Consider the following 25,063-nt stretch of genomic DNA (forward strand, 5'->3'; position numbering starts at 1 on the left):
CTGAGCACTTGTTGGCTGCTTTTCCTTCACTCTGCAGTACAGCTCATCCAAAACAATCTCAATTGGGTTGAGGTCAGGTGAATGTGGAGGCCAGGTCAACTGATGCAGCACTTTATCACTCTCCTTGGTCAAATAGCCCTTACATAACCTGGAGGTGTGTTTTGGGTCATTGTCCTGTTGAAAAACAAATAATAGTCCCACTAAGTGCAAACCAGATGGGATGGCGTATTTCTGCAGAATGCTGTGGTAGCCATGCTGGTTAAGTGTGCCTTGAAATCTAAATAAATTACTGACAGTGTCACTAGCAAAGCACCCCCACACCATCACACCTCCTCCTCCATGCTTTACGGTGGGAACCGTTGGTTGGAACCAAAAATTGCACATTTGGACTCAGACCAAAGGACAGATTTCCACCAGTCTAATGTCCATTGCTTGTGTTTCTGGGCCCAAGCAAGTCTCTACTTATTATTGGTGTCCTTTAGTAGGGGTTTCTCTGCAGCAAATCGACCGTGAAGGCCTGATTCATGCAGTCTCCTCTGAACAGTTGATGTTGAGATGTATATGGTACTTGAACTACGTGAAGCATTTATCGGGGCTGCAATCTGAGGTGCAGCTAACTCTAATGAACTTATCCTCTGCAGCAGAGGTAACTCTGGGTCTTCCTTTCCTGTGGTGGTCCTCATGAGAGCTAGTTTCATCATAGCGCTTGATGGTTTTTGCGACTGGCCCTCCGATTTGACACACTGAACTCTATCTGAGAAGTAGTTGGTGAACCAAGCGAGGCAGTCATTTGAGAAACCAAGGTTGAGTCTGGCGATAAGAATGTGGTGATGGACAGAGTCGAAAGCCTTGGCTAGGTCGATGAATACAGCTGCACAGTATTGTCTTTTATTGACGGTGGTTATGATATAATTTAGGACCTTGAGCGTGGCTGAGGTGCACCCATGACCAGCTAGGAAACAAGTTTGCATAGCGGAGAAGGTACGGTGGGATTTGAAATGGTCAGTGATCTGTTTGCTAACTTGGCTTTTGAAAACTTTAAAATGGCAGGGTAGGATAGATATAGGTCTGTAACAGTTTGGGTCTAGAGTGTCACCTCCTTTGAAGAGGGGGATGACCGCGGCAGCTTTCCAATCTTTAGGGATCTCAGGTGATATGAAAGAGAGGTTGAACAGGCTAGTAATAGGGGTTGCAACAATTGCAGCGGATAAATTTAGAAAGAGAGGGTCCAGATTGTCTAGCACGGCTGATTTGTAGGGGTCCAGATTTTGCTGCTCTTTCAGAACATCAGCTATCTGGATTTGGATGAAGGAGAAATAGGGGAGGCTTGGGCAAGTTGCTGTGGGGGGTGCAGAGCTGTTGACCGGGTTAGGGGTAGCCAGGTGGAAAGCATGGCCAGCCGTAGAAAAACGCTTATTGAAATTCTCGATTATCGTAGATTTATCGGTGGTGACAGTTTTTCCTAGTCTCAGTGGAGTGGGCAGCTGGGAGGAGGTGCTCTTATTCTCCATGGACTTTACAGTGTTCCAGAACTTTTTGGAATTTGTGCTACAGGATGCAAATTTCTGTTTGAAAAAGCTAGCCTTAGCTTTCCTCACTGCCTGTGTATATTGGTTCCTAACTTCACTGAAAAGTTGCATATCGTGGGGGCTGTTCGATGCCAATGCAGTACGCCACAGGATGTTTTTGTGCTGATCAAGGGCAGTCAGGTCTGGAGTGAATCAAGGACTATATCTGTTCTTAGTTCTACATTTTTTGAATGTGGCATGCTTGTTTAAGATAGTGAGGAAAGCACTTTTAAAGAATATCCAGGCATCCTCTACTGACGGAATGAGGTCAATATCCTTCTAGTATACCCAGGCCAGGTCGATTAGAAAGGCCTGCTCGCTGAAGTGTTTTAGGGAGCGTTTGACAGTGATGAGGGGTGGTCGTTTGACCGCGGACCCATTACGGACACAGGCAATGAGGCAGTGATCGCTGAGATCCTGGTTGAAGACAGCAGTGGTGTATTTAGAGGGCAGTTTGGTCAGGAGGATATCTATTAGGGTGCCCGTGTTTACAGATTTAGGGTTGTACCTGGTAGGTTCCATGATAATTTGTGTGAGATTGAGGGCGTCTAGCTTAGATTGTAGGACGGCCGGGGTGTTAAGCATATCCCAGTTTAGGTCACCTAACAGTACAAACTCTGAAGATAAATAGGGGGCAATTAATTCACATATGGTGTCCAGGGCATAGCTGGGGGCTGAGGGGGGTCAATAACAAGCGACAACAGTGAGAGACTTATTTCTGGAAAGGTGGATTTTTAAAAGTAGAAGTTCAAACTGTTTGTGCACAGACCTGGATAGCATGACAGAACTCTGCAGGCTATCTCTGCAGTAGATTGCAACTCCACCCCCTTTGGCAGTTCTATCTTGGCGGAAAATGTTGTAGTTGGGGATGGAAATTTCAGAATTGAAGGCATGGTTAATCTGAAAGGTTGTCTGAATAGTCCAAAAATATAATAGGCTCCCACTGGCCTTATTTCCATGAGGCCATCTTTTGTGCAATGTCCTTCTGATATTGTACATGCTTGTCCTTTATTCAATATCGTCCCATGTCCATGTTTTCCATATATTATGTAGGTTTAGGAATATATACAATAATTCTATATGAGCTTCCTCTCTCCACTATTTTACTATGAACCTATGGCGTTGTGGCAAACCAAATATTTGATCACTGCACAGCTTTTGAAGTTGAGACTCCAAAGCGGTCTTTAAGGGCTAGAGTGTGCGAGCAAGGACTGGCACACTTACCTGGGATGGATCTGGCCTTGGTCTGGCTAAGGATTGTTTCCCGATCAATGGCAAGGTGACTGGCTGCAACTGCAAAAGAAAGAAACCTCTCTGAAACCACTATCTCTCCATTAATTTAGTGCATTATCCTGTAACCCCCGGTGGGTAATAGTTTGGCATATGACTGCTCCGAGAGACCATCAGATCCCAGCATTTCCATTTCATTGTGACAGTCTGCTTGCTCTTTATGCAGTTTATTTTTTTCTCAGGCTTCTCCACCCATTATAAACGCCCCTGCAACAGTGAGCAAGACATTGTTGAGCTGGTCATAACCGTGTGACTTGATACTGCTCTTCAATTTTTACCTTGGTAAACACTTATTGTCCACCTTGATGGAAAATGACAGTGTGGGGATGATGTTCTACCTTACTCTTATAAGCAGTGAAAAAGCACCCAACAACGCTCCTCCCTCAATATACATTGCTTATCAAACCTAACTGTTTTGAAAGCCTCATCGTACAGATGTGGTCCCTGTCTAACAATTGGTAGACAACTATTAAAAGCCTGAATGTTTTAAGTATATTCATTGGAAGGCATTTCAACAGTGACCATGTAGCAAATCCTGGAAGCATACTCAACATTCCACTGTAAATGTGTTTTGCTCGTCTTTCCATTGATCACTGGTCAAAAATATGGTTTGCACCATTCATTGAGACAGTGCGAGTGCTGGTTTTCATTCCAGCCAATTACAGCGTTAAAGAATTTACACCTAGTATTAAGTCAAGGGCAACAATTGTTGCTCAAAGTTGCCTTTTCAGTACAGTATGTGACTCAGTATGTAACCAAGTAAGCCAGAAACATTCTGAATTTTCAGTTTGATGCCATTAGTTAAAGGCCTTAAATATGTACTGTATGTATGTGACCGTATTTGGCATGTAATGTGTGTCTCAAGACTCGTGTGGCAATAGTTTATTCAGCATTCTAGGTCCTTTACCTATACTATACAGGTTAATATCTTGAGTTGTTTATTGAAGTTACTGGCCTAACCCTGAACAAAAAGCATTCCACGCCAAGAGTTAATCATTTCAAATCCTCCACCGAAGATACATGTACTTTAAGTTCCATCCAAGGTGCTTGATTCAAAGGTGTTGATGGAGAATGCCAGATTTGTCATAACATTTTAGACTCATTTCTTTGGAAACACTTTACGACTTTACTGAGTCTCTCTCTCTCCAGCCATTGTCTCCTTACCTTTGCCTTTCCAAGAGGAACTGTGAGAGGATGGAATTTTTTTTGACCCAGCACTCCACAGCTCCTCTCTTCCCACATTGTGCCATCACCACACAAGAAATGATAGTATTTTCCAATCTCTTGAACCAGGCACTTTTGTCTCAGCCTATGGAAAACAGCTTTTATTTCTACTTTCTCTCTCAGCTCTTAGTGGGCCAAAGACTTCCATTCATCAGGACGGCACCCAGGGCTAGGACTCCAAGTACCTCACCTCTATGAGTGCATTTATTGCTGAGGAAAAATTGCTGTGCCTTTTAATAGGAGAGGCCTGTCTATGATACAAACCAAAGGTAATGTATATTAACAACTCCCAGACCAGGAGTCTCAGCCACTCACACAAAGCCACACAAGTGTGCCCTCATGTTGATTAAACATTTTCTCCGAAAGTGCATCTTCCCGTGAAAATCAACCCCACTTTCCCTGGCATTTGTGAGAGGAGAAGCTCAGCCTCTCTCAGCTCTCCTCGAGTGGTCGATATATTGAAACTTGAACGGATTGATTTGAGAATGCCATGCCGTCGGTGTCTTGATATGGCCGTTGACTACATCTGAAGTGTCTTAGTCATCGGACTTCAGACTAGGGATTGATAATAGCTTGACCACTGGGCCTATCTTATTCACCCTTGTTCAGGAGGTGTTGTATTTAGTCAACAGAGCACTTATGATGAATCTCAAACAGCACAAGGGGATTCACAGTGCGGGTGAGTGGAATGTATTTCTCACTCCTTGGGACCTCATGAATACATCCAAACTCTAACTAACTACTTTGGCTTAATGTGGAATTTGAAAAGTGGGATGAGGCCAATTGATTTATTTGTATTCCCAACGACTTAGCTATACTCTTGAACATGGTGATGGCAGGGAAGATAATCTTAGTCATTCAGCAGTAAAGTGGCTGTGCACAAAACCCCCATCAGTAATGTATTCTGTATTGATTGATGGTCTCCTCCTGCAGTACTAGGCAACAGCATTATTATCATGCAAAGATTCCAAACTGCCCACAATAAAATCATTGTGCCTTGATTCAAGTTGTCCTCCCCCAGGGTGCCATAATACCATGCTGTAGATGCTTGATATCACCTTCTTCACAGCAGTCATTGGCATCCCTGCCTCATCCTTTCAATACTTATAGCTACTTAGTCCTGTTGCTGCAATCTGCTAAAGTTTTCTGAATTAAATACATTTCTCAATCCATGCAATATCATTTAGATATCTATGAGTAGATATTATATTTGATTTTAAATTCAGCTGGCACCAAATGTTACAAGACACTCCACTGTATTATGAATATAGTTTTTTATATCCAGCTAGAATATCCTATTTTGACTTATTTCCTATGATTCTTGAGTCATATATAAATGTTTACAACTTAGCCTACATTTGAATATTGTCACGAAGCCTGCATGATGACCGACTAACGTTCTACAACAGTGAACGTAACCCTGGTTTGGAAATAGACTAATGAACACTTACAGCCTACATCATATCTTTGGAAACTCCCACGGTAGTGTATAATGAGAATTTACAGTTAAATTGCTGAGATGATCAAAACGCACTGTTATCGGGGAGTTGCTTACTGTAGCTTATGAATAGCAGCATGTAGCATAATGATTCATTTTAGTATTGGATCAAAACGTGTGGGCTATGTGATATTATGCAAAGGTGTGGTTTCATGTGGCTACGGCTTAGTTGAACCCTGGTCCCTTGAAGTGCATTTTGCGATGCGTGATCGTATAGCAGCCTAGGCCCTAGGCTATAACCTAAAAAGATTATGTCAAATATATTAGCCTATTATTATATAATTGATCAAATATATTGTTATTATTGTTGTTGCTGTTGTTATTGCTATTATTGTTTGTATTTGTATTATAAATGTATATTACAGCCCTAAGTGTTAGTGACATAGAAAGTAGCCTATAACAGTTAAACATGAACGCTATAACGTTTAAATTGAGCTATAGATTAAATCTAATACTGATTGTGGTGAAGTATGTTTTTTGGCCTACACATTTCGATTGATTGATATAATTCATGAACTGTAAAATACGTATTTTCTTTAATGTCATTATTTCCACGCTTGTTGCGTGTTTATATGATAGAATAAACCAGTTTGCATATGTTTTGTTATTCTGTTATTAGGCTATTACTGTGTGTAAACTACACCATTGAGAGAATGGCTTACAATTGCAAAGAATCATAGTGACCCTGCTATCAATCATTGTATCAGTGTATCTAATGTAAACTGGGGTGTTGCATGGATAACATGACACATCTGGTCACTTGGCATCGTTGTAGCTTGGTTACCAAGCGATTTATTAGAGATCCTTCTGCGCAACGACTAGGCTACGAGCCATGGTCTAAAGAACAGACAAACTCCTGAGCTCATTTTCAGTTTACTTTTAAAATATCTAAGTTTCACATATAAAAACTAAAGTACCATCTTAAACATCACGATTTAGTGGCACAAAAAGCAACCTGAAAGAGAAAGTCTGGTTGGCTCAGTTAAAAGCACCATCAAGAGGCAGCAGTGTTATCTCTCGTGACCAATTTATTGCCGATGAACATATGGCCAATATTTTGTTTCACGTCATAGCAGGGGGAAAACAAACATCATGCAATGTTAGCGAGTCAGCAAGAGCAGAGCCACTTGGCCAGCTATGCAAACGCACTTGTACCATATCAGAAGAGCACCACTTGCTTTCTGGGTATATAAACCGCATCAAGCTTATCTCTGCACGCACTCCTGACTCCCATTTGGAGATATTTCATTAACCGCGCGCAGTCTTAACGCACGCTACACAACTCATCCAATTCCAGTCATCAGTCACCAGGTGAGAGCAATATGCCTATGATCGTTTAACTCCCTCAGGTACTGTGCATTGCAGGTGATGTAGAATAATACGGTTTATTTTTTCTCGCTGTGTCCCTGTGTTTGTGTGTGCGTTTGTGCCTGACACCATTTCCTAACATCAAATCCAGAATGTCATAGTCTATATGTCCATGTGTTTCAGATTTTCTAATGCTAGCTTGTATTGCATTTGTGATGTTCCTAAACTTGAATGTGTATCACAACTAGTTTTGAATTACTATTGGAGCATTGGATGTTGATGATTTTAAGTTGAACTATGACAGTCACTGTGCCCACATTTCCCACCATATTCTACATATAACTTTCAAAACAAATAGGATAGTTAAATCAATCTCGTGTCCACAGTAACTGCACATGAACCACAACTTAAACGATATGCTAAAAATAAACAATTTCCAGTGCTTCTGACTGCCTGTGTGTCATATAATGCGAGGACTCTAAGTATTTTGCTATGGTAAAATCGATGCAATAGTTAGGATTAAAACGTGAAAATAATATATATTATTGAAGTAAGACAGGATTGATTTAGTTCTAAGTAAAATGTGAGAGAGAAAACTGACCAACGGTTAACACAGGCCTGCATCCGACGATGTTTCCCCCTTGTCATGTCACAGCTTTGTCAGTAGAGTCCGCTAGAGTATTACAGATGCCTCTCCAAAGACAGTTTATTAACGCCATTGCCTGCCCTGCGTAAGGACACTGTGTCAGTATGTTTATGTCATATGATTGACTCCGGAGCCGTTTGCTGCTTGGTATAGGTGACGCGAATTGTTTGGGGAAATGTAATCGTGTTTGCAGGGTGAATGCATGCACAAAGTGTGAACGGTTGCTTCTCGTATGATTAATTTCAAGCAGGTCGCAGCGACTCAAGCAAATTGTTCCTTATAGTCTCTGTGAGACAATAAAAGGGGGAAGTGATTAAAAATAATAAACCGTTTAGCAATTTGTCTCAGAGAACCCGTTAAAGGCCTGCCACATACACTAACAGTGCAGCATGAAATTCAACGTTACAAATAAACTGGTGGTTTAACAAATGAAGGCATCTCCTCTGGGCACGGGCGCAGCGCTAATCTCGTTGTGACATGTTTAATCATTAGAAGAAGGGAGACGAATAAAGGCATTGGGTTTGCCCGCAAGCGAAAGGTGCTTGGATTTCTGGAATCAAAGTTCTCCAAATGATTTGTGCCTCGGGCCACCCTCCCCGGGCCATGACTTAGTCCCATAAATAAACCGGATGTAGGCCTACTTTTACCTGCATATTATATATAGCCTTTTAATCATAGAGGAGGGGAATCGGTCTTGTCACTTTATACATTTATCATGAGCACCTCGAGGCAAACGGGGTTACCTTTATCAAAGCTTAACTCTCTGCCTGAGGTGTCGAAACACACTGAAATTCAGAGATTAAAGAAAGGAATGATCAACGTTATAATACATCGTCCTGAAGCATTCTTAATGCATTCAATCAGAAGATGTATTTAATCAACTGTATAAAAGGCCTTTCTTCATTCGTGAACAATAGTTTCTTTAAAATTTGGGAAGATTTGGGTGAGAACTATCTATTCGTCCGACGGCCTTTTTTGATTAATTTTGTAATTAATTAGGCCTAGGCAATGTGATGATGGTGAATGCATGTGTCTGCATTGGTTTGGTATTGTATTGTAACAATTATAAGCATGAGAACCGTCTTATAAAATAAGCTGTTTACAGCAGAACTTAGCTTTCTATTATTTATTTGTGTAAAACACAACTAAACAAATTCAACAGTATGCCTATTTTTTCAAGTGCAGTATAACTATTTATATCACTCGAATATTACAGACCTTTATACATGCTCCGTTTTAGTTACACACACAACCAGTGATGAAAGAGCTAGGAATTCCCATGTGAATTCAAAATACACTGGTAATGTATTGTTTAGAGTGTATCCAATGCCTTTAGCGACAATTACACTCAGCTGGGCGGTAAATGCAAACCACGAGCCTCGCTCTATCTGTTGCAAAGCGCCAATTTAAAAACAATAGTAAGGGTTGCATCTTGGTTCTTCTACACATCAACACTCTCTCTGTCCGATCATTACTGGGTCCGATAGACAGCACAGAAGATACACTCACCCCCGTCAACGCTGCGCCTGAGACCCTCTAGCAGCCGGGCATAATGCGGTGTTGTCATCCTCAGCATCCGTAGTTTTCTGGAGTTAAATATAACGAGAGAGGAAACGATTTATTACAGTTTTATTCATATTATCATTATTATAAACGTCATAAATATTACATCCTAAATAGTATCAGTATTAATAATATTATTAATATTTCCATTGTGTATATCGTTACTGGTATCATTGCAATTAGTGTGCTTTTTATTGAATTTTTCAGTGTGAAATAATATATCCATAGTAATAACATAATCATGTAGAATATATAGGCTATTCATTCATTAAATAAGCTTTAGTTAGCTAAACTCACTTCGTGCTGTGGACTGGTTGGACGGTGCATACATTTATTGTAAGTCACTTATTGCCAGGAATCGGTCCCGTCAAGATAGCTGAACCTGCTTTGTTAAAGAATGTCATGCACTTTTTAAATTATTTATTTCACCTTTATTTAACCAGGTAGGCCAGTTGAGAACAAGTTCTCATTTACAACTGCGACCTGGCCAAGATAAAGCAAAGCAGTGCGACAAAAACAACAACACAGAGTTACACATAAACAAACGTACAGTCAATAAACACAATATAAAAATCTATGTACAGTGTGTGCAAATGTAGAAGAGTAGGAAGGTAAGGCAATAAATAGACCACTGCCCATATTCGGAGTGAAAAGGCAAGCGGCCTGTTTGAGCTACATGTGAAAGTAAACATGTAAACACAAGGAGATGGCTCTCGAAGTGAAGTAGGCACGGCCACTTTACCTCTTCCTGCCGAAACCCTCACTTCAATTGTTCAAATACATCCCCAATAACTGCCCACAGACCGCGTCGTGCGCTCCTACTACCATCAACACCAGCGGACTCTCATTTTGCCACAAAGAAGAATGGCCAAGCGGAATGACGTGACTATAAATAATGCATAAACTTAAGTTTTACTGAACATAAACATGAGGCTACTCGTTGTAAAATGAAGTAATTGTCTCATATTGCATATATTGATGAGATGTGCACATAGGCGTTGCAACAACAAAAATCCACCGTTGTAGCCTACTTCTTGTGCTTGTTTACTGCACACAGAGCGAGCTGGATACCCCCGAAGGTGTCCCTCACACATCGCATTTATGCAGCATACTCGGCAGATAAGGTCAGGTAGTAACCTCTTTGCTATGTCACAGCTCGACTTTGCTCAAACCCCGTTCAGTTCAATTTAGTCATTGTCGCTGTTTGAGACAGTGTGATTAATTATATAGCCTATGCCAAAACTATTTACCTTTCAGGTCAGGTGCACTGCTAGCTCCGTGGGTGAAGGAAAACAGACCTACCACCATCCAGTGTGGAATAATAATAATAATAATAACAAAACAATAATAATAAAAAAAAAATATGTTGATATTGTCTTTCAAATATTTTGTATTTCAAACTGTGGAAGGACGGGCTTTCCTTCGTGAAAATTGCCTCTGTGGGCGGGAGGGTAGGAAACCCCACAAACTTTAGCCAGTAAAGTAAATGGCATGTTTAGGCACGAAAGAAAATGTTTTGACACCTTTCTCGTCTGCGTCCTAGAGAGGGAGAAGGAGAGTGTGTGTCTGTGAATGTATGTGTATGTATGTGTCTGTGTGTGTGCTGAGATGAAGGACTTTCCTTAATAGGCTATTGTGGAAGGATTCAGGACGGAATGAAGAGATAGTCCATTGAAAGCAGTTGAATGCCATGACAACTAGGAACAACCTCAGATTTATTCCAAACAGTTAGAAAGCATTGTACAGGGGCGTCAATCATCCATTATTTCGCCCCTGAAATAAATGCAAAAACTGCACCCAGACAAAAGCTTCCAACAGGAGCCGGACATTTGTCTACATTTCCTCCATTGTCTGCAGCTTAGCAATCGGTTTGTATTTGTGTTTGGCCGGGTCCGACCACCCAGGATGCGCAGAGGACTTGCTAGAAACGTGCAACATTGTCACCCACATCACATACTAGATAGGAGGCAGAGGGGCAACAGCAGAGAGAGGGGAAGCTCAAAAAAAGTATTGAAGGGAGGAAAATAAACGAATCTACAATGATACTTTGCTTTCTATGAAAGAGGTGACGATGGAGCACTTATAAAGCACGTCGAAGGAGCCTGCACAAACAATACTCTGCTGTGTTCTTGGGGGAAAACGCACATTGAAGCAATTTCCCAATAATGCAATTGGAAAAATGTATTTAAAACAGTTCTTAGAGCATGCTGTGAGAACCCGTTCTGTTCAATTCAATAGCACGTTCAAAACCATCATTGTCAAAATTAGAATAGGGTCTTCAAAAGCATGCATAAACGCTAGGCTATTCTTCCTCTCGGCTAAAACGCTGCTATTATTCCTATGTATTATTATTATGTATCATTATTATTATTATAGGCTATTCGTCAATATTATTATTGTCTATAGGTTATCATTCATTGCCCTTATTATATCCGAAATTGTTTTCCAAACAAATAATATCCGATTTATTTCATTTAAGCCCCTTGTCCCTTAACCTAAATCAAAATATTGACTCAAATGGTTTACATAAATAAGTGTTAAAAATTCAGACAATGTCTTATTTAGGAGAGAAAATATGATAGAAATGAATAGGATATCGAACGGGTATCCAGACCACAGTTTTGTACAAACCATCAAAAAGACGTTTTCCAGCTTAATGATTCATATTTTATATATGCGGAGAGTGCAAGGCAAAAGCTTTTTCAGGAGCAATTTGTTAAAACGAGCGTTCAAGTATTCGGAGTGTAAAGCTACTTGGAGGTCCTTTGTATGTAAATAGGGTGTAAAAAAGGCCCTCCCCATCTTTGTAATTAATTGACACGTTATACCACTCATCATGTTCTGAAGCACCAATGGTAGAGGCTCGGATCTGCCCAAAACCCACAATTTCACATCTGCAAACACTGTCTTCATCCACTTGACTCCCAAGACCCGCCCACACGTGGCCAACCTTTGCGTTTTTAATGCTTTTTCACTGCAGGTTCATGTGTTGAGACCAACCTTATATGGACTGATCGGACCGGTAATGGCTTATTTCCCCCTAGCACCCAGCAGTAGCACAGTATACATGAGCCAGATATAGCACTTCAGCCACTTTGGCATTCTTCCTGGACTTACAAAACTGATTGCTCTTCTACTTGGTTAGGTAACGCTTATCGACAGAGGCTCATGATTTGCTTTGACTGTAGTTCAACGTAGAACGGAACTGAGAGATCCGTTTTTTTCTCCTGAACAGCGATTGTGTTTTGTCTTTTAAAACAGCGGATTGCCAAACTGGTGCAGCAACTTTCCTGCATACATTTCCCCAGAATATGTCGTTGACCAACACAAAGACGGGCTTTTCTGTGAAGGACATTTTGGACCTCCCTGACACGAATGATGAAGAAGGATCTATCACTGGACCGGAGGAAGATAACGAGGGATCAGAGACAACAAAAAACACTGGAGTTTTGGTGCAAAGTCCTCTCGAAAACGTTCAGAATCTGCCTATAAAGAACCCCTTTTATGATAGTAGTGACAATCCTTACACAAGATGGCTTGCCACCACGGACAGTATCCAATATTCACGTAAGTACTCTTTAAGAATGTTACGTTAATTTGCATTGCACATACTGTTGGTGTTAAGACTTGTATCTTCCTGTTTTGTGAGTGAGAACGCATCATATATGTGTTAGCAAATCTATACTTGATTGAATGCAGAATCACTCTATTCCTTAGTGTCTGGGCTCAATGGTGCCCTTGAATGATGTGCAGCATTCGTCTTTATTCGCCGTGCATTGATTGCTGCGCTCGATTTAAGGCGTTACCACCATTAGAATAATGTCATGTTTACTCCATTTATATTGAGTAAACAAGTGTTTCCAATATGATCAATAGAAACTTGTAAATGCATCGACTATAAAGCCACATAATATCGTCTTCAGAAATGTGACCCTGTGTATTACATTTTAGCATGATGAGGATTTGTAGGCAGACAATGCATGGTGTTGCTGCTTCAGTAAATCACTTTCTTTGGGGACTGATGGGAAACATTTTTGTGGGTCCCAACATAAAAAACGACATGAGCTAATAACATTGTATTTTGGCTGTAGCCTACAAAACGAAGTGAGTTACTTTAACATGTTTCTTTGAAAAAGTCCAAAATGTTGCATTTCCATGTGTGGTTGGCAGGTGCACTTCAGTCGAGAACCCCATTTTAACGGTTGTATTTTGTCTCTCCCACGCAGTGCATGGTCTATCAGCTAGTTCTCAAGACTCAGCCAAGTCCCCAGAACCCTCCGCGGACGAATCGCCAGACAATGACAAGGAAACTTCAAGCAACGGCAGCGACTCCGGTAAGAAGAGAAAAAGAAGAGTGCTGTTTTCCAAAGCACAGACGTACGAACTTGAGCGTCGATTTAGGCAACAGAGATACCTTTCCGCGCCAGAGAGAGAACACCTCGCGAGTTTGATTCGCCTGACTCCAACTCAAGTGAAAATTTGGTTCCAGAATCATCGATACAAAATGAAGAGAGCGCGCGCTGAAAAAGGTATGGAAGTGACCCATCTCCCCTCTCCCCGGCGGGTGGCCGTGCCTGTCTTAGTCAGGGATGGAAAGCCTTGTCATACTCTTAAAGCTCAGGACTTGGCGGCCACATTTCAGGCTGGATTCCCCCTCTCGGCATATAGCGCCCAGACCCTTCATCAAATGCAATATAATGCTCAGTACAGCGCCGCCACCACGCCACAATTCCCTTCAGCACATCACTTGATGCAAACGCAACAGTGGACTTGGTGAACTAGTAGAGACTTGCGGGGCTGCCCTTTAAGAGCACGATAGGGGGTTCACTACAAAATAAAGACTTTTCATTTTGCAGCTTGACCCATAGGCCTATTTACCATTTTTTGGGGGGCTAATGTGTGCGCCATGTTTACATGTTTTCGTTAAGAGAACTGGGTCCAGCCTCTCCCTAGATTTAAGAATGTCAATGCTCTTGTGAAATTTTGTAAAGTATGTTTGTGTGTTGTAGAAATGTTTTCTTTTTGTCCTTCGTGTTATAAGCACGTACAGAACCACTTTATAATTATAGAAGATTTCTTGCTTCTTTTACAATGGACCGAAAATATTTATGGCCATGAATAAACATTGGCAACTTTTAGCTTTTTTCCCTTTGTTTTTTGTAAATACTTTGTCGTGATTGTTTGCAAACCAGAAACATGCAGGATCGTATAAGTGGAGATATACATATTTCCAATTAAAAAAGAAGGAAGAATTTGTGGCGAAATTGTCATGACTGTCGTAACAGATCCCATATGATTATGTGAATAACAGTTCAATCGCGCGCTGATGGGGAAATATACCGATTTTTATAAGGATTTTAATAAAATGCTGTGTTGAAGAAATTACGTTTTGTTTTGCGTGTCTTAACTACGTTCTATTTGATGTATTGAATACATACGCTTAACATTGGTAAGGAGAGGGACGACAGCCTACGTGTTGCGTAAAGTGGCAGAGAGAGGAGGTTCATTTATCTTTCGCGCACTTGAATTCTTATTTTTTTTAACCTAAATTAATCCTTATAAATTCTCAGAATTTGAACACGTCAGTAATAAGGAGGCTAAAGTCACTTTTGGAAATGGGCCTAAAATCCACTCACTTAAGAGGGCATCTTCAGCTAAGAAGCATTGAGTCAAAGCTCTCATTTTCAAGGTCTCGAACTGCTCTCGCATTGGGGTGTGAAGTGGTATATTTTTTAAATTGATTTAATGCAAAAACGTTTTGATTTTACGCACGGTTTTACGCACGTGACTGTTGTCAAGCAAACACAGAAAGTGAAAGGAATATCAGTCAAGTCACGTATAGTCTTCAATATCTCTTGCTCTATGTTAGCCAATGCATTATACTGTAGCTTTTAGTGGATGGGTTATATAGGCCTCTAGAGCGATGGGCTACGAATGTTGTCTGTATCCAAATAGTTATCTAAAACAGGGTACCCAGCAAAGTACTCGATACAAGGACCAAATTGGTCCCAAGTGAATCACAGAGCGCATTGCGGATTATCAGACCCAATTCAGTATCCTGGGTAAAATCATTCATTACCTTTGACAAAATCCTAACTGCATTGTGTTTGTCCCAGCACCGAGATCTTATTGAACAGATGTTAGAGTCGCCCTCACTATCATTGAACAAACAGCTACATTGACACGAATTGCTAATTATTTACAGAATTCTATCTCAAGGGGCCACTGCTTTTGGTCCAGGCTACAGAGACTCAATATGTTTTCTTCAGAGAGGCTACAATGTTTACATTTGCGAGCTGTGCCGGGGACTTATTCACTAATACTCGCTCTATTAACTAGTTATTAACGTAATCATATTTGTACAAGCTAATGGTTGTATCGCATTGTTTTTTCACAATGAAGTTGTTGCTTATTCTATAGGCTATAGATTATTATTATTTTTACAGTGGAAATAGCATTCCTTGAATGACCTATAAGCTAATAGTTTCGATTTCATATAGCACTATTGGGTAGAAACCCAGGGTCCTACAACATTTTTTTAAAGGGCGCATATCCGTGGAAGGGGAAATAAGCAATATAATTGAAGTATAGCCTAATTTATCGCATTTCATTTTATTTCCAACATAATGTTCCTAGATTATACTATTGTTGCCTGCATTTTGCGTTTGCCTTAACCTCGAGTGAAATAAAAACCTGATAAAAAAAAAGATGACATTAATTAGACTATAGAACTAGACGTCACAACTAGGCTACAGTGATACATTCCGATAAACACCCCTGGCTATAGCAACCCGCGTAACACAGAGTTGACTTCATTTAGGTTCCGTTTAAGTCAATAAAACATGTTGATTTCTGTGTGGCCCTAACCCGGATGCCCCGAGATTTACTACTGTGACGGGGCAGTTGTGTGCAGTCCATCGTGGCACAATATACAGTACACCACACAAAAAGCACACAAAGGCCTAGGGCCGGTTGTGGTGGATGTTAGAGGCGTGCATATTAACGAGGAGCCAGAGTGGGAGTGCAGACAGTGTGGATAGAGAGACTGTCAGAGTTTCTTGGTGCTATTCAGTTCTTTTATCTTGACCAGTGCATCCCCGAGTCAGGGAGATGTATCCTTGGGTTTTTGTCGTGCCTGTCAGTTAGTGCCATTGTGATCCTTGTTGTACACGTTGTATCCCATATGGACAGCTGGGCTCGGGCAAGGAGAAAAGGATCCCTCACAAACCCAAATTGTGTCCAGCTTTCAAATAAAGCATTGTTGTCTCAAAGAAAAACGAATAAAAAATTCGTGCTATATCTATTGTGGAAAAAGAACACCCATTCACAGATAACAGGGAGTCGTTCTTCCTTGATGGAGATATGCTAACAACAGACCCTCTCATTTCTCTTTCTCTCGCTCTCCTCCCAACTCAAAGAACGATTATTGTCTGTCCCCAGAAGAGTGTGGTCGGTCACTGGGCAGCAAAACTATTTTAAAACTCCTAATTTCGAGCAGTCTCATTTCCTGTTAGCTTTATATCAGTTTCATGGATAGCATATTTCTGATCTCTATGGAAAATATCTGACTTGATTTATATAGGCCTACCATGACACGAGACAAGACATTCAAGAATTCAGGATTCTGAATGCAATATTAATTTCCCTTAGCTTTATCCGTTCTCTTTTCCAGACATTTCTATTTCCATATTTTTTAGAGTAGGCTTAAAAACGTTTATTTTTCAACAATGACAATATAGTGAATTCAATAGGCTTACCAAAAGATAATACAGAGCACGGGATATTGGTTTTGAAAGTCTAAGTCCGAATGTAGACCTAAATTAATTTCTCCGATAGCTCTAGGCCTACTTGTTTATTTATGATTTTTGTTTGTTGTCCTTGGGAGAAGAATCGACTATAATAATAAAGGCAGGTCTCCGTGCAGACCTAACGCGAATGATTCTCCTTAACGATTACTAACTTGCTGAATAGCACCTAGTTCAAGGTCTATCACATTCAGGCGTAGTTCTACGTTTTTTTTCCCGGATATAGATATAGAAATATTCTCCATGACGCACATTCACCTTGGGACCAAATTTCGGTTCTTATATTCTCATTAATACACGAGGAAATTATGCAGCTTCTCAATGCCAGAACAGTAGCAGCACTATGTTTATCTGAAATTGCTTTTGGATGCACGAGGTGGCGGGGAGGGGGGTCTCAACAACAAATAAAACAAAACTCTCGGTATGTGCAACATAGTTTACCCCGTGGATAATGCTATTATATGCGTTAGAATAGAATACTTCAGGAAATATGCACTTAGGACTGTGTGGGTCTTCGTCATCCTGACCGTTTGAACCTCGACATAAATCATTCTGGATCGTGTGCATCTCCAAATAAACGAGGATTTCAAAGCTATAATAAGTGGCGCTTTCATTTAAAGGAAGCAATCTAGTTTTATTGCCTTAAAGAAGATCTAGATTAGATTCGCCTAGTGCCGTGGCACAGTGCAGATATTAGAGAGAGAGAGAGAGAGAGAGAGAGAGAGAGAGAGAGAGAGAGAGAGAGAGAGAGAGAGAGAGAGAGAGAGAGAGAAATCAGCCCTTCTGCCTGGTTGCCACAAGATGGAAGCAGAGGTCTATAGTTTGGACCTATATTACGCCGTTGTCCTCAAAACTCACAGGCCTACAGTATTACCGTTATAATTTTATACATTTAAATGTTATTTTACTTATACATCTGATGAACAACTTGGCATATGATCAATATGGTGCCTTTTAAAGAGAACAAGTATACAATATATGATTTAAAAATTGGTTGAATTAGAAAACAAAGCCAAACTTTGTGTACAATATAGATCAATATTTCAATTACATGCATTCCAATATTATATTGCACTTTCGAAAATAAAGCAAATTACGCACCCTCATTGAGAGAGAGAGAGAGAGAGAGAGAGAGAGAGATGGCGAGAGAGAGACCAACTCCACAGTGTGGCGCAATTGGATTATGAAATACATTTTAAAGAAAATATTTTCAACATTTTCCATATCAGTGATTGCCATATGCATGACACGGATTAATATTTTGGATTATTGTAGCACCGAGGACATATAAGGGCAATTGCAACATGCCATTTTCAAAACGTTGGTGGAATGTATGTGGAAAGAAAGCTGCCTATATGATCAGCGGCGGAGTTGGAAAAAGTCATTCTGGTAAATGACCAATGTAAAGTTATTGATAATTATATTAAAAATGACATTTCACTGTAGCAGCATCATCATCCTGCACTCCCCCCTCCTCATTCTCATCATCATCTTAGAGCAATGGCGCCCTGCTCATACAAACGATTGCAACCAGGGTGGGCTGTATTTACGCACACATAAGCAACAACAAAAACTGCCATTTTTAGCAACCCCTCTACAAAAAGCCCGAGTCCGTATTATCTGGATTGATATTGGATGAATTCAGCCAGGATAGGTTACCAATACCATCCATCATTTTGCGCTATTTTGCGGCAGCATGTACATGATTTATAGCCAGGACAACAGGCCAGTGGAGTTGGCGCTGGTAACAAATAGCTTACTTTTGTTAGCTTTAATTTGATCATGTCAAGAGGATCACGTTGATGCACATAAAAGCGATTCACTGTGTTTTAGAAATAGAGTAGCCTATGGAGATGTTTATATACATAATTGATGGAGATGCAGTGGGGGAAGCATCCATTTTTTATATGATGATGACTGACTTGTTCTCAAGACGCTTCATTGTGCGATATTCCTCAGAGAACTTGGATCATTTTACAACGTAAGGGTTTATAACACCTTGTGTACTTGCAAACACGAGAGTCTATCCAGTTTCAAACATTGTACAGACTCTCCAAGGCAACACAAGTAAACATCTGTGAATCAGGAAGAATAGGACAGGCAGCGATTCTCAACGTGGGCGGGAAACCCTATAGGGGTTTATTTCCTCATTTATGAGAAGAAAAATAAATACATACAAATATTTTTCAATAGCCTAAGCCTATCATAGCAGTTTTTAAGAATCACTTTTTCGAAAATCAGAATAACTTGCATATTTAACCAGCAGACCAAATATTTAGCGTTTCTTTAACTCTTCAAAATGGTGGCAAACCTCTGGATAAGGCCTACTTCTTCAATACCAGCTGGTAGGAAATGACTACTGAGGACAGATGAATAGTTATGTGTATTGTTTAAATATACTGTTATAGGTAAAGCTCATTGTTTTAGAATATTTTTTAAAAAATGCATTGGCCAGATTAGTCTATTTCTATTTTGAACCTGCATGATGCCAGCCTCTCCGGGGAGTCAATTTAACCAGACATTCAGACCTGGGATAGGCAACTTGCGAGCCTGCGGACCGCACCCCCTTTGTAGCCCTGCTGACCAATAATAAAATAAAAAATACAACTTAAAAAAAATATTAATTATAATTTGTAACTCAGTCGTGGGATGAACTTACTATTGAGAGTTAGAATAATAGAATACAGGATCTACAATTTCTAAATGTGGTTGTGCATCAGCAGTCAGTCAATTAGCCCATGTCAGCTTTTTTTAAAGATTGGTAAATTATTATAGCGGCCAGCTATCTAAACTTGTAGTAAGCATAATCGAATTATGACCAGGGTGGGGCCCATTGATCATCAGTTATCATATTAAAAACAGCAAACATTTGCTCCACCCTATGACAAAATATGTAGAATTGCAGGAAATGAGTTATAAAATTGCAAAATCGTCTCTCCGCCCCATGGCAAAATTTGTAGAATTTCAGCAAATTTGCTTTAAAACATCAAAATGTTCTCCTTGCCCCTGGCAAAATGAACTTGAAAACATTTTTTTTCTTCTCTTTGATGTCACAAGGGGGGTCGCTCAAATGTTTTCCTCACAAGGGGGGTATGCAGACCCACGAGCCACTGCGGCCCCTCATGATTAGTTCAGTTTTTTTGTGGCCCCCATCACAGTTGCCCATCCCTGATTTAAACTATAGGAGCATCTCTCCTCTATGGAATGGTACGGTCCTTGGGTGCTTTCTGGGTGGACTGTACCACAACTGCAAGTATTTGAATCATCCAAATATCTACTGGACTAGCAACTACCATGAAACCAGGGAAAGAGGTGAGTAGAGACAAATATAACTGAATCTGGTTTCGTGTTAAAATGGCTTTGCTGTAAACTGTGTGTGGAAACCATGTCAACATACTCCATTGTTTATGTTTTCATTGAAGAAAAATATATAAGCCATAAATCATGTTTTTTTAAAGTAATGTTGCTCTCATGGAATGTCATTGGACATTAAAAAATCTAGTGCTATTAGCATGTGAAAAAGCTCAATGTGTTGGCATACCTTACAGATTGTGGATTTAAGAGCTCACTTTTTAGAGCTCTGTGTGTGTGTGTGTGTGTGTGTGTGGTGTTTGTGCGTGTGTGTGTGTGTGTGTGTGTGTGTGTGTGTGTGTGTGTGTGTGTGTGTGTGTGTGTGTGTGTGTGTGTGTACGTGTGCATGTGTATGCACGCGTGTGTATGTGTGTGTTCTATCCCTACCAGGTCTAATGGTGGCCGGAGTACCTCCATGCCTGCAATGTATAAAAACTGGTGTATATGAGTGGAAACTAAATGCTTTGAGGTGCCCTCTGGGTGAAGGCTCAGCTGCCCAGAGGATATGGCTGGATGACTTGGGCCTGGGGAAGCTGGGTGGTGTGTGCCAGCCAAAAGCCATGCAGACCTTTGAACTGCTGAACAGTGTGTGAAACTCAGGCAATGGGATGATGAGGATCCAGATACACTTGCAGCAACAGAGATATGAACACAAAGACTGAGTAACCACCAGAAGCCAGTGAGGCATAATGTTTAGAAATGTAGTGTGACATTATAGAGCAAGACATAGTTCTGCATTCCATGTGATGGAGCATTAATACACATTCTATGTTACATTTATATCTGCAGTGTTCGGATCATTTTGATCGTTGGATTTTTTATTGCTCTCCTAGACATACAGTAATTTTGTAAGTTCAAAAAACATTTCCCCGCCCCCAACAAAAAAGATCGCGCCATCATTTCTTTCCTCCTTGCCTTTGTTAGTGTAAAGTGAGGTGAATAAAGTTAGTATTTTCTGTGCCATGTCTTTATTAAATATGACACCATTCAACTCTTCTGTGTTGCTTCTTCTTCGCACCCTCTGGCTATCCCCAATCCAATGAATAAATGCTTTGCTTTGCCATGTAACACATGAATGGCCCTGTGTGATGGAATAGTGGACATACTATATATATTTTTTTCTATCTATACAGTAATTAGAATTGGGAAAAATGAATAACAAATAGGGTTGTAATTTAAATGCTACTTTGCATTTGGGCATAGGTGTCTTTTAATAAACATGTTGAAGGTTGATGTTGAGATGAAAACAGCTCTATTCCTGGTTCTTTCAGTAGGTGTTGTGTACCATTGTCAACCAGTGACCTTCACTGGTCGTGAACCCAGAGATGTCAGTGCTGCCTGTTTCCATAACAACAACTGTCTCAAGCTGTCAGCTGTCTGCCCTTGCTTGCTTTCTCAAGACTTCTACAGCATAGCACATCTACACTGTGTATGAGGCCATTCTGTAGACTCCAAACTGGAGTGACAAATTCCTTTTAGACAATCTTAAGTATAATTGATTCTATTAGAAAATGATTCATCTTGTTTGATGACAACTGATCGTGACCCAGTTATGTGGCTTTGGAGTCACTTCAAGTCAAATCAAATGTTATTTGTCACACGCGCCAAATACAACAGGTATTTCACCTTATGGTGAAATGTAAGGTCTACACCTTACAACCAACCAGGGCTCCCGAGAGGCGCAGCGGTCTAAGACACTGCATCTCTGTGTAAGAGGTGTCATTGCAGTACCTGGTTTGAATCCAGGCTGCATCACATCCGGCTGTGATTTTGAATCACATCGGGCGGCGCACAATTGGCCCAGTGTTGTCCGGGTTTGCTAGGGTAGGTTGTCATTGCAAAATAAGAATTTGTTCTTAACTGACTTGTCTAGTTAAATAAAAAAAATGCTTACTTACAAGCCCTTAACCAACAATGCAGTTTTAAGAAATAAAGTAACAAATAATTGAAGAGCAGCAGTAAAATAACGTGTACAGGGGGAACCGGTTAATTGAGGTAGCATATATGGGTAGAGTTACTAAATTGACTTATGTATAGATAATAACAGAGAGTAGCAGCAGTGTAAAAGATTTTGACAAGATGTTCAGGAGTCTTACGGCTTGGGGGTAGAAGCTGTTTAGAAGCCTCTTGGACCTAGACTTGGCGCTCCGGTACCGCTTGCCGTGTGGTAGCAGAGAGAACAGTCTATGACTAGGGTGGCTGGAGTCTGACAATTTTCAGGCCCTTCCTCTGACACCGCCTGGTATAGAGGTCCTGGATGGCAGGAAGCTTTGCCCCAAGGATGTACATAGCGTGGAACTTAGAAAAATTGCTTTTTTTCTTTACCTTGGTTTCACAGTAACTTTATCCAGTTACTGCTAACATGACCCTCATTTTCTCCAAAACACAATACAATAGAGGCAGGATACTTGTCCACATGATTAAGCATGTATTTAATGTAGCAAAAATGACATGAACTCATTTTCGACCAAATGAGCAGTTACTGCCTTTTTGCTTGGTAGGGCAGTATACTCATTGTGGTGCATTGAGTAAAGGCAGTTAGTGAGTTAATGTCTAGAGTCTGGTTGTTCCATTCACATTTTACTGTTTTGTTTTGTTATGGTTTACTGTAACATTGCCATTACATTACATTACCAGTCATGACAGTCGTGGAGTTGTGGACAAAAGTTCCTCTAATAAGTATGTACAACACAGGAGGTTGGTGGCACCTTAATTGGGGAGGACAAGTTCTGCTAATGACTGGAGCGGAATAAGTGGAAGGGTATTAAATAAATCAAACACATGGGTTTCATGTGTTTGATGCCATTCCATTCGTTCCTTTCTAGCCATTATTATGAGCTGTCCTCCCCTCAGCAGCCTCCACTGACATCAATATATGTTGTATGCTTACCAGGCAAAACCAGCAACTTCATTTTGTTCTCAGAGATGCTGAGTTGGCTGTTTTTAAGAAAACTGTGTTTTAAGTACCTTAGAGTAGACATCCATCGGTGTGTTTAGTGCCGTCGAGACAGAACCTGAAGTTGCTTACAATAAATCCCAAGTTTAAAAAGGAATAGGTTGAGAACACATTGGCAAAGTCTCCAAAAGCAAAGCACACTGGAGGCCTATCAAGTAACCTGTGAGGGGGGAAATGGCAGAGGGTTTATATCATTCCTCAGTGTTTTGTAGCATTCCCAGTGTTGAAGTCTGATGCATTGTTTAGTTGTGATACTCATATTCCAAATTCTCTCAATTCTCTGTGTAGTATAGCCTGAACAATGCATCAGGCTTCAACATTGGGAATGCTTCAAAAAACGGAAGATAGTATCCTGTCTTATTTCAATAGTTGATTCATTCATAAAAAGTGTATGTCAACTACACAACAAATATTGTATTTACATTACAAGACACATAGCAAGTATACTATTACATAATATACACTCCTGCACTAGATTTCTCTCCATTCAAAAGTGTTGTTGCTGTGAGGTTACGGTATTCTCATTTCTGTATGGTCTTATTTTCTTTGTCTTCTCTTTCCCAATGTTCCACCTCAGGACTTGAAATGTCTTGTATAACAAGCACAATCTTTTCAAGTAAGATGGCCATTGGAGACTACGCCAACAATCATGTTCCAAGAGTTGATTGTTTATGCCTCACGCTAAATGGATTGTCTCACCTTCTTCACAAGATGAACCTGAGGTGCTTCAGATGCCAACAATGTGAAGCGATGCTTGGATTTTCAGTTTGATAACGACTACCCATCATCTGTCTCAGACAGACAGACAGACAGACACAATTCAATCAGAGAACAGTTCAACCTGCACCACGATAACAAGACGCAACTTTGGATGGAAGCTCTGTGCATAATATAACAACTCAAATCTCTTTAATGTTGTGAAATGTTTGAAGTCATAGATGTAAGTTAATTATCATCAACCTCTATATGTGTGTCCCTGAAAAAAGTCATATTTGTGTTGATTGTATTATGTTAATGACAAATGTTATTTATCTGTGTTTGACCGTGGTGAAATAAAGTTAAATCTGTCTCATTTTATGAAAACGTGTGTGTTTTCTTCCCAAAAAGTTAACAGTTTTATGTTGGAGTCCGCTGAGGTACATTTTGATCAACAGAAGAGACAAAAAGCACTGTATGTAACCAGGACAGCACACTACTTGTAATCATTTGATTGGCTCACATCAGGACCATGGCCTTCCTTCAAAATGTTGTGTGTGTGTGTGTGTTTTAGTCAGCTGCTTATACACTATTCATACATTTGAGTAACTCCTGAAAATGTACATACAGTATAACATCCAACTGATAAGACAGTGGAAATAAAAATGTTTGACATCGATTGCAGACAAATCAAAGTGTTTTGGTGTCTACAAGCCCCTCTAGAAAAAGGCTGTGCTTTCCTGTAGAGCATAACTACTAGGCTTTGTGTGTGTCTGGCTTTAAGATGATCAGGCAGTGTTTCAGGATCAGAGATTGGGGACTTTATTTTATGGTAGGCCTACATAAATTACCATACAATTACATACACTATAATTACACTCTTATAACCTAAGAGTGATTTGTTAATGTGTTAAAAGTTCAACGTTACCTTTACATTGACATTTATACATTAAGACTTTAGGTTAGACTTACCTAAACCATAATTCTTAAAAATGGCAACCATAAAATTGAACAGGGAAGGTTGGACAAAAACTTCCGTAACTGGAGGTCAAGAGATCATGATGTGATACACACCAACTCCACATAGGAACTATGAGGTCTGTTACAAATAGGAAGTTGATTTTGCCTATTGAAACACCATGACAACAAATAAAGTAG

The 25,063-nt window shown here is 40.2% G+C and overlaps 1 protein-coding gene and 1 long non-coding RNA gene across 4 annotated transcripts; one reads left to right on the forward strand and one right to left on the reverse strand.

Annotated features, from left to right (window-relative positions):
* Positions 1 to 2,767: 2,767 nt before the first annotated feature.
* LOC106610801 (uncharacterized) lies at positions 2,768 to 9,491 on the reverse strand. Its single transcript, XR_001329985.2, has 3 exons — positions 9,395 to 9,491; positions 9,044 to 9,120; positions 2,768 to 2,861 (listed from the first exon to the last, which is right to left on the reverse strand). It is a non-coding gene; the product is annotated as an uncharacterized lncRNA (long non-coding RNA).
* On the forward strand, positions 6,791 to 24,286 carry LOC106610800 (homeobox protein Nkx-2.2a). Of its 3 annotated transcripts, none has more exons than XM_014210389.2 (3): positions 6,791 to 6,891; positions 12,359 to 12,664; positions 13,324 to 14,482. In XM_014210389.2, exons 2-3 carry the CDS (start codon positions 12,409 to 12,411, stop codon positions 13,872 to 13,874), a joined length of 807 nt encoding a protein of 268 aa, XP_014065864.1. In that variant the 5' UTR covers positions 6,791 to 6,891; positions 12,359 to 12,408; the 3' UTR covers positions 13,875 to 14,482. The 3 variants fall into 3 exon arrangements, with proteins under 3 accessions (XP_014065864.1, XP_014065866.1, XP_014065863.1); XM_014210391.2 differs by lacking the exon at positions 6,791 to 6,891 and adding an exon at positions 23,787 to 24,286 and having other exon boundaries at positions 11,971 to 12,664; positions 13,324 to 13,626; XM_014210388.2 differs by lacking the exon at positions 6,791 to 6,891 and having other exon boundaries at positions 11,981 to 12,664.
* Positions 24,287 to 25,063: the final 777 nt, after the last annotated feature.

The sequence above is a fragment of the Salmo salar genome, chromosome ssa09 (genome assembly GCF_905237065.1).
Source record: "Salmo salar chromosome ssa09, Ssal_v3.1, whole genome shotgun sequence".
Lineage (NCBI taxonomy): Eukaryota > Metazoa > Chordata > Actinopteri > Salmoniformes > Salmonidae > Salmo > Salmo salar.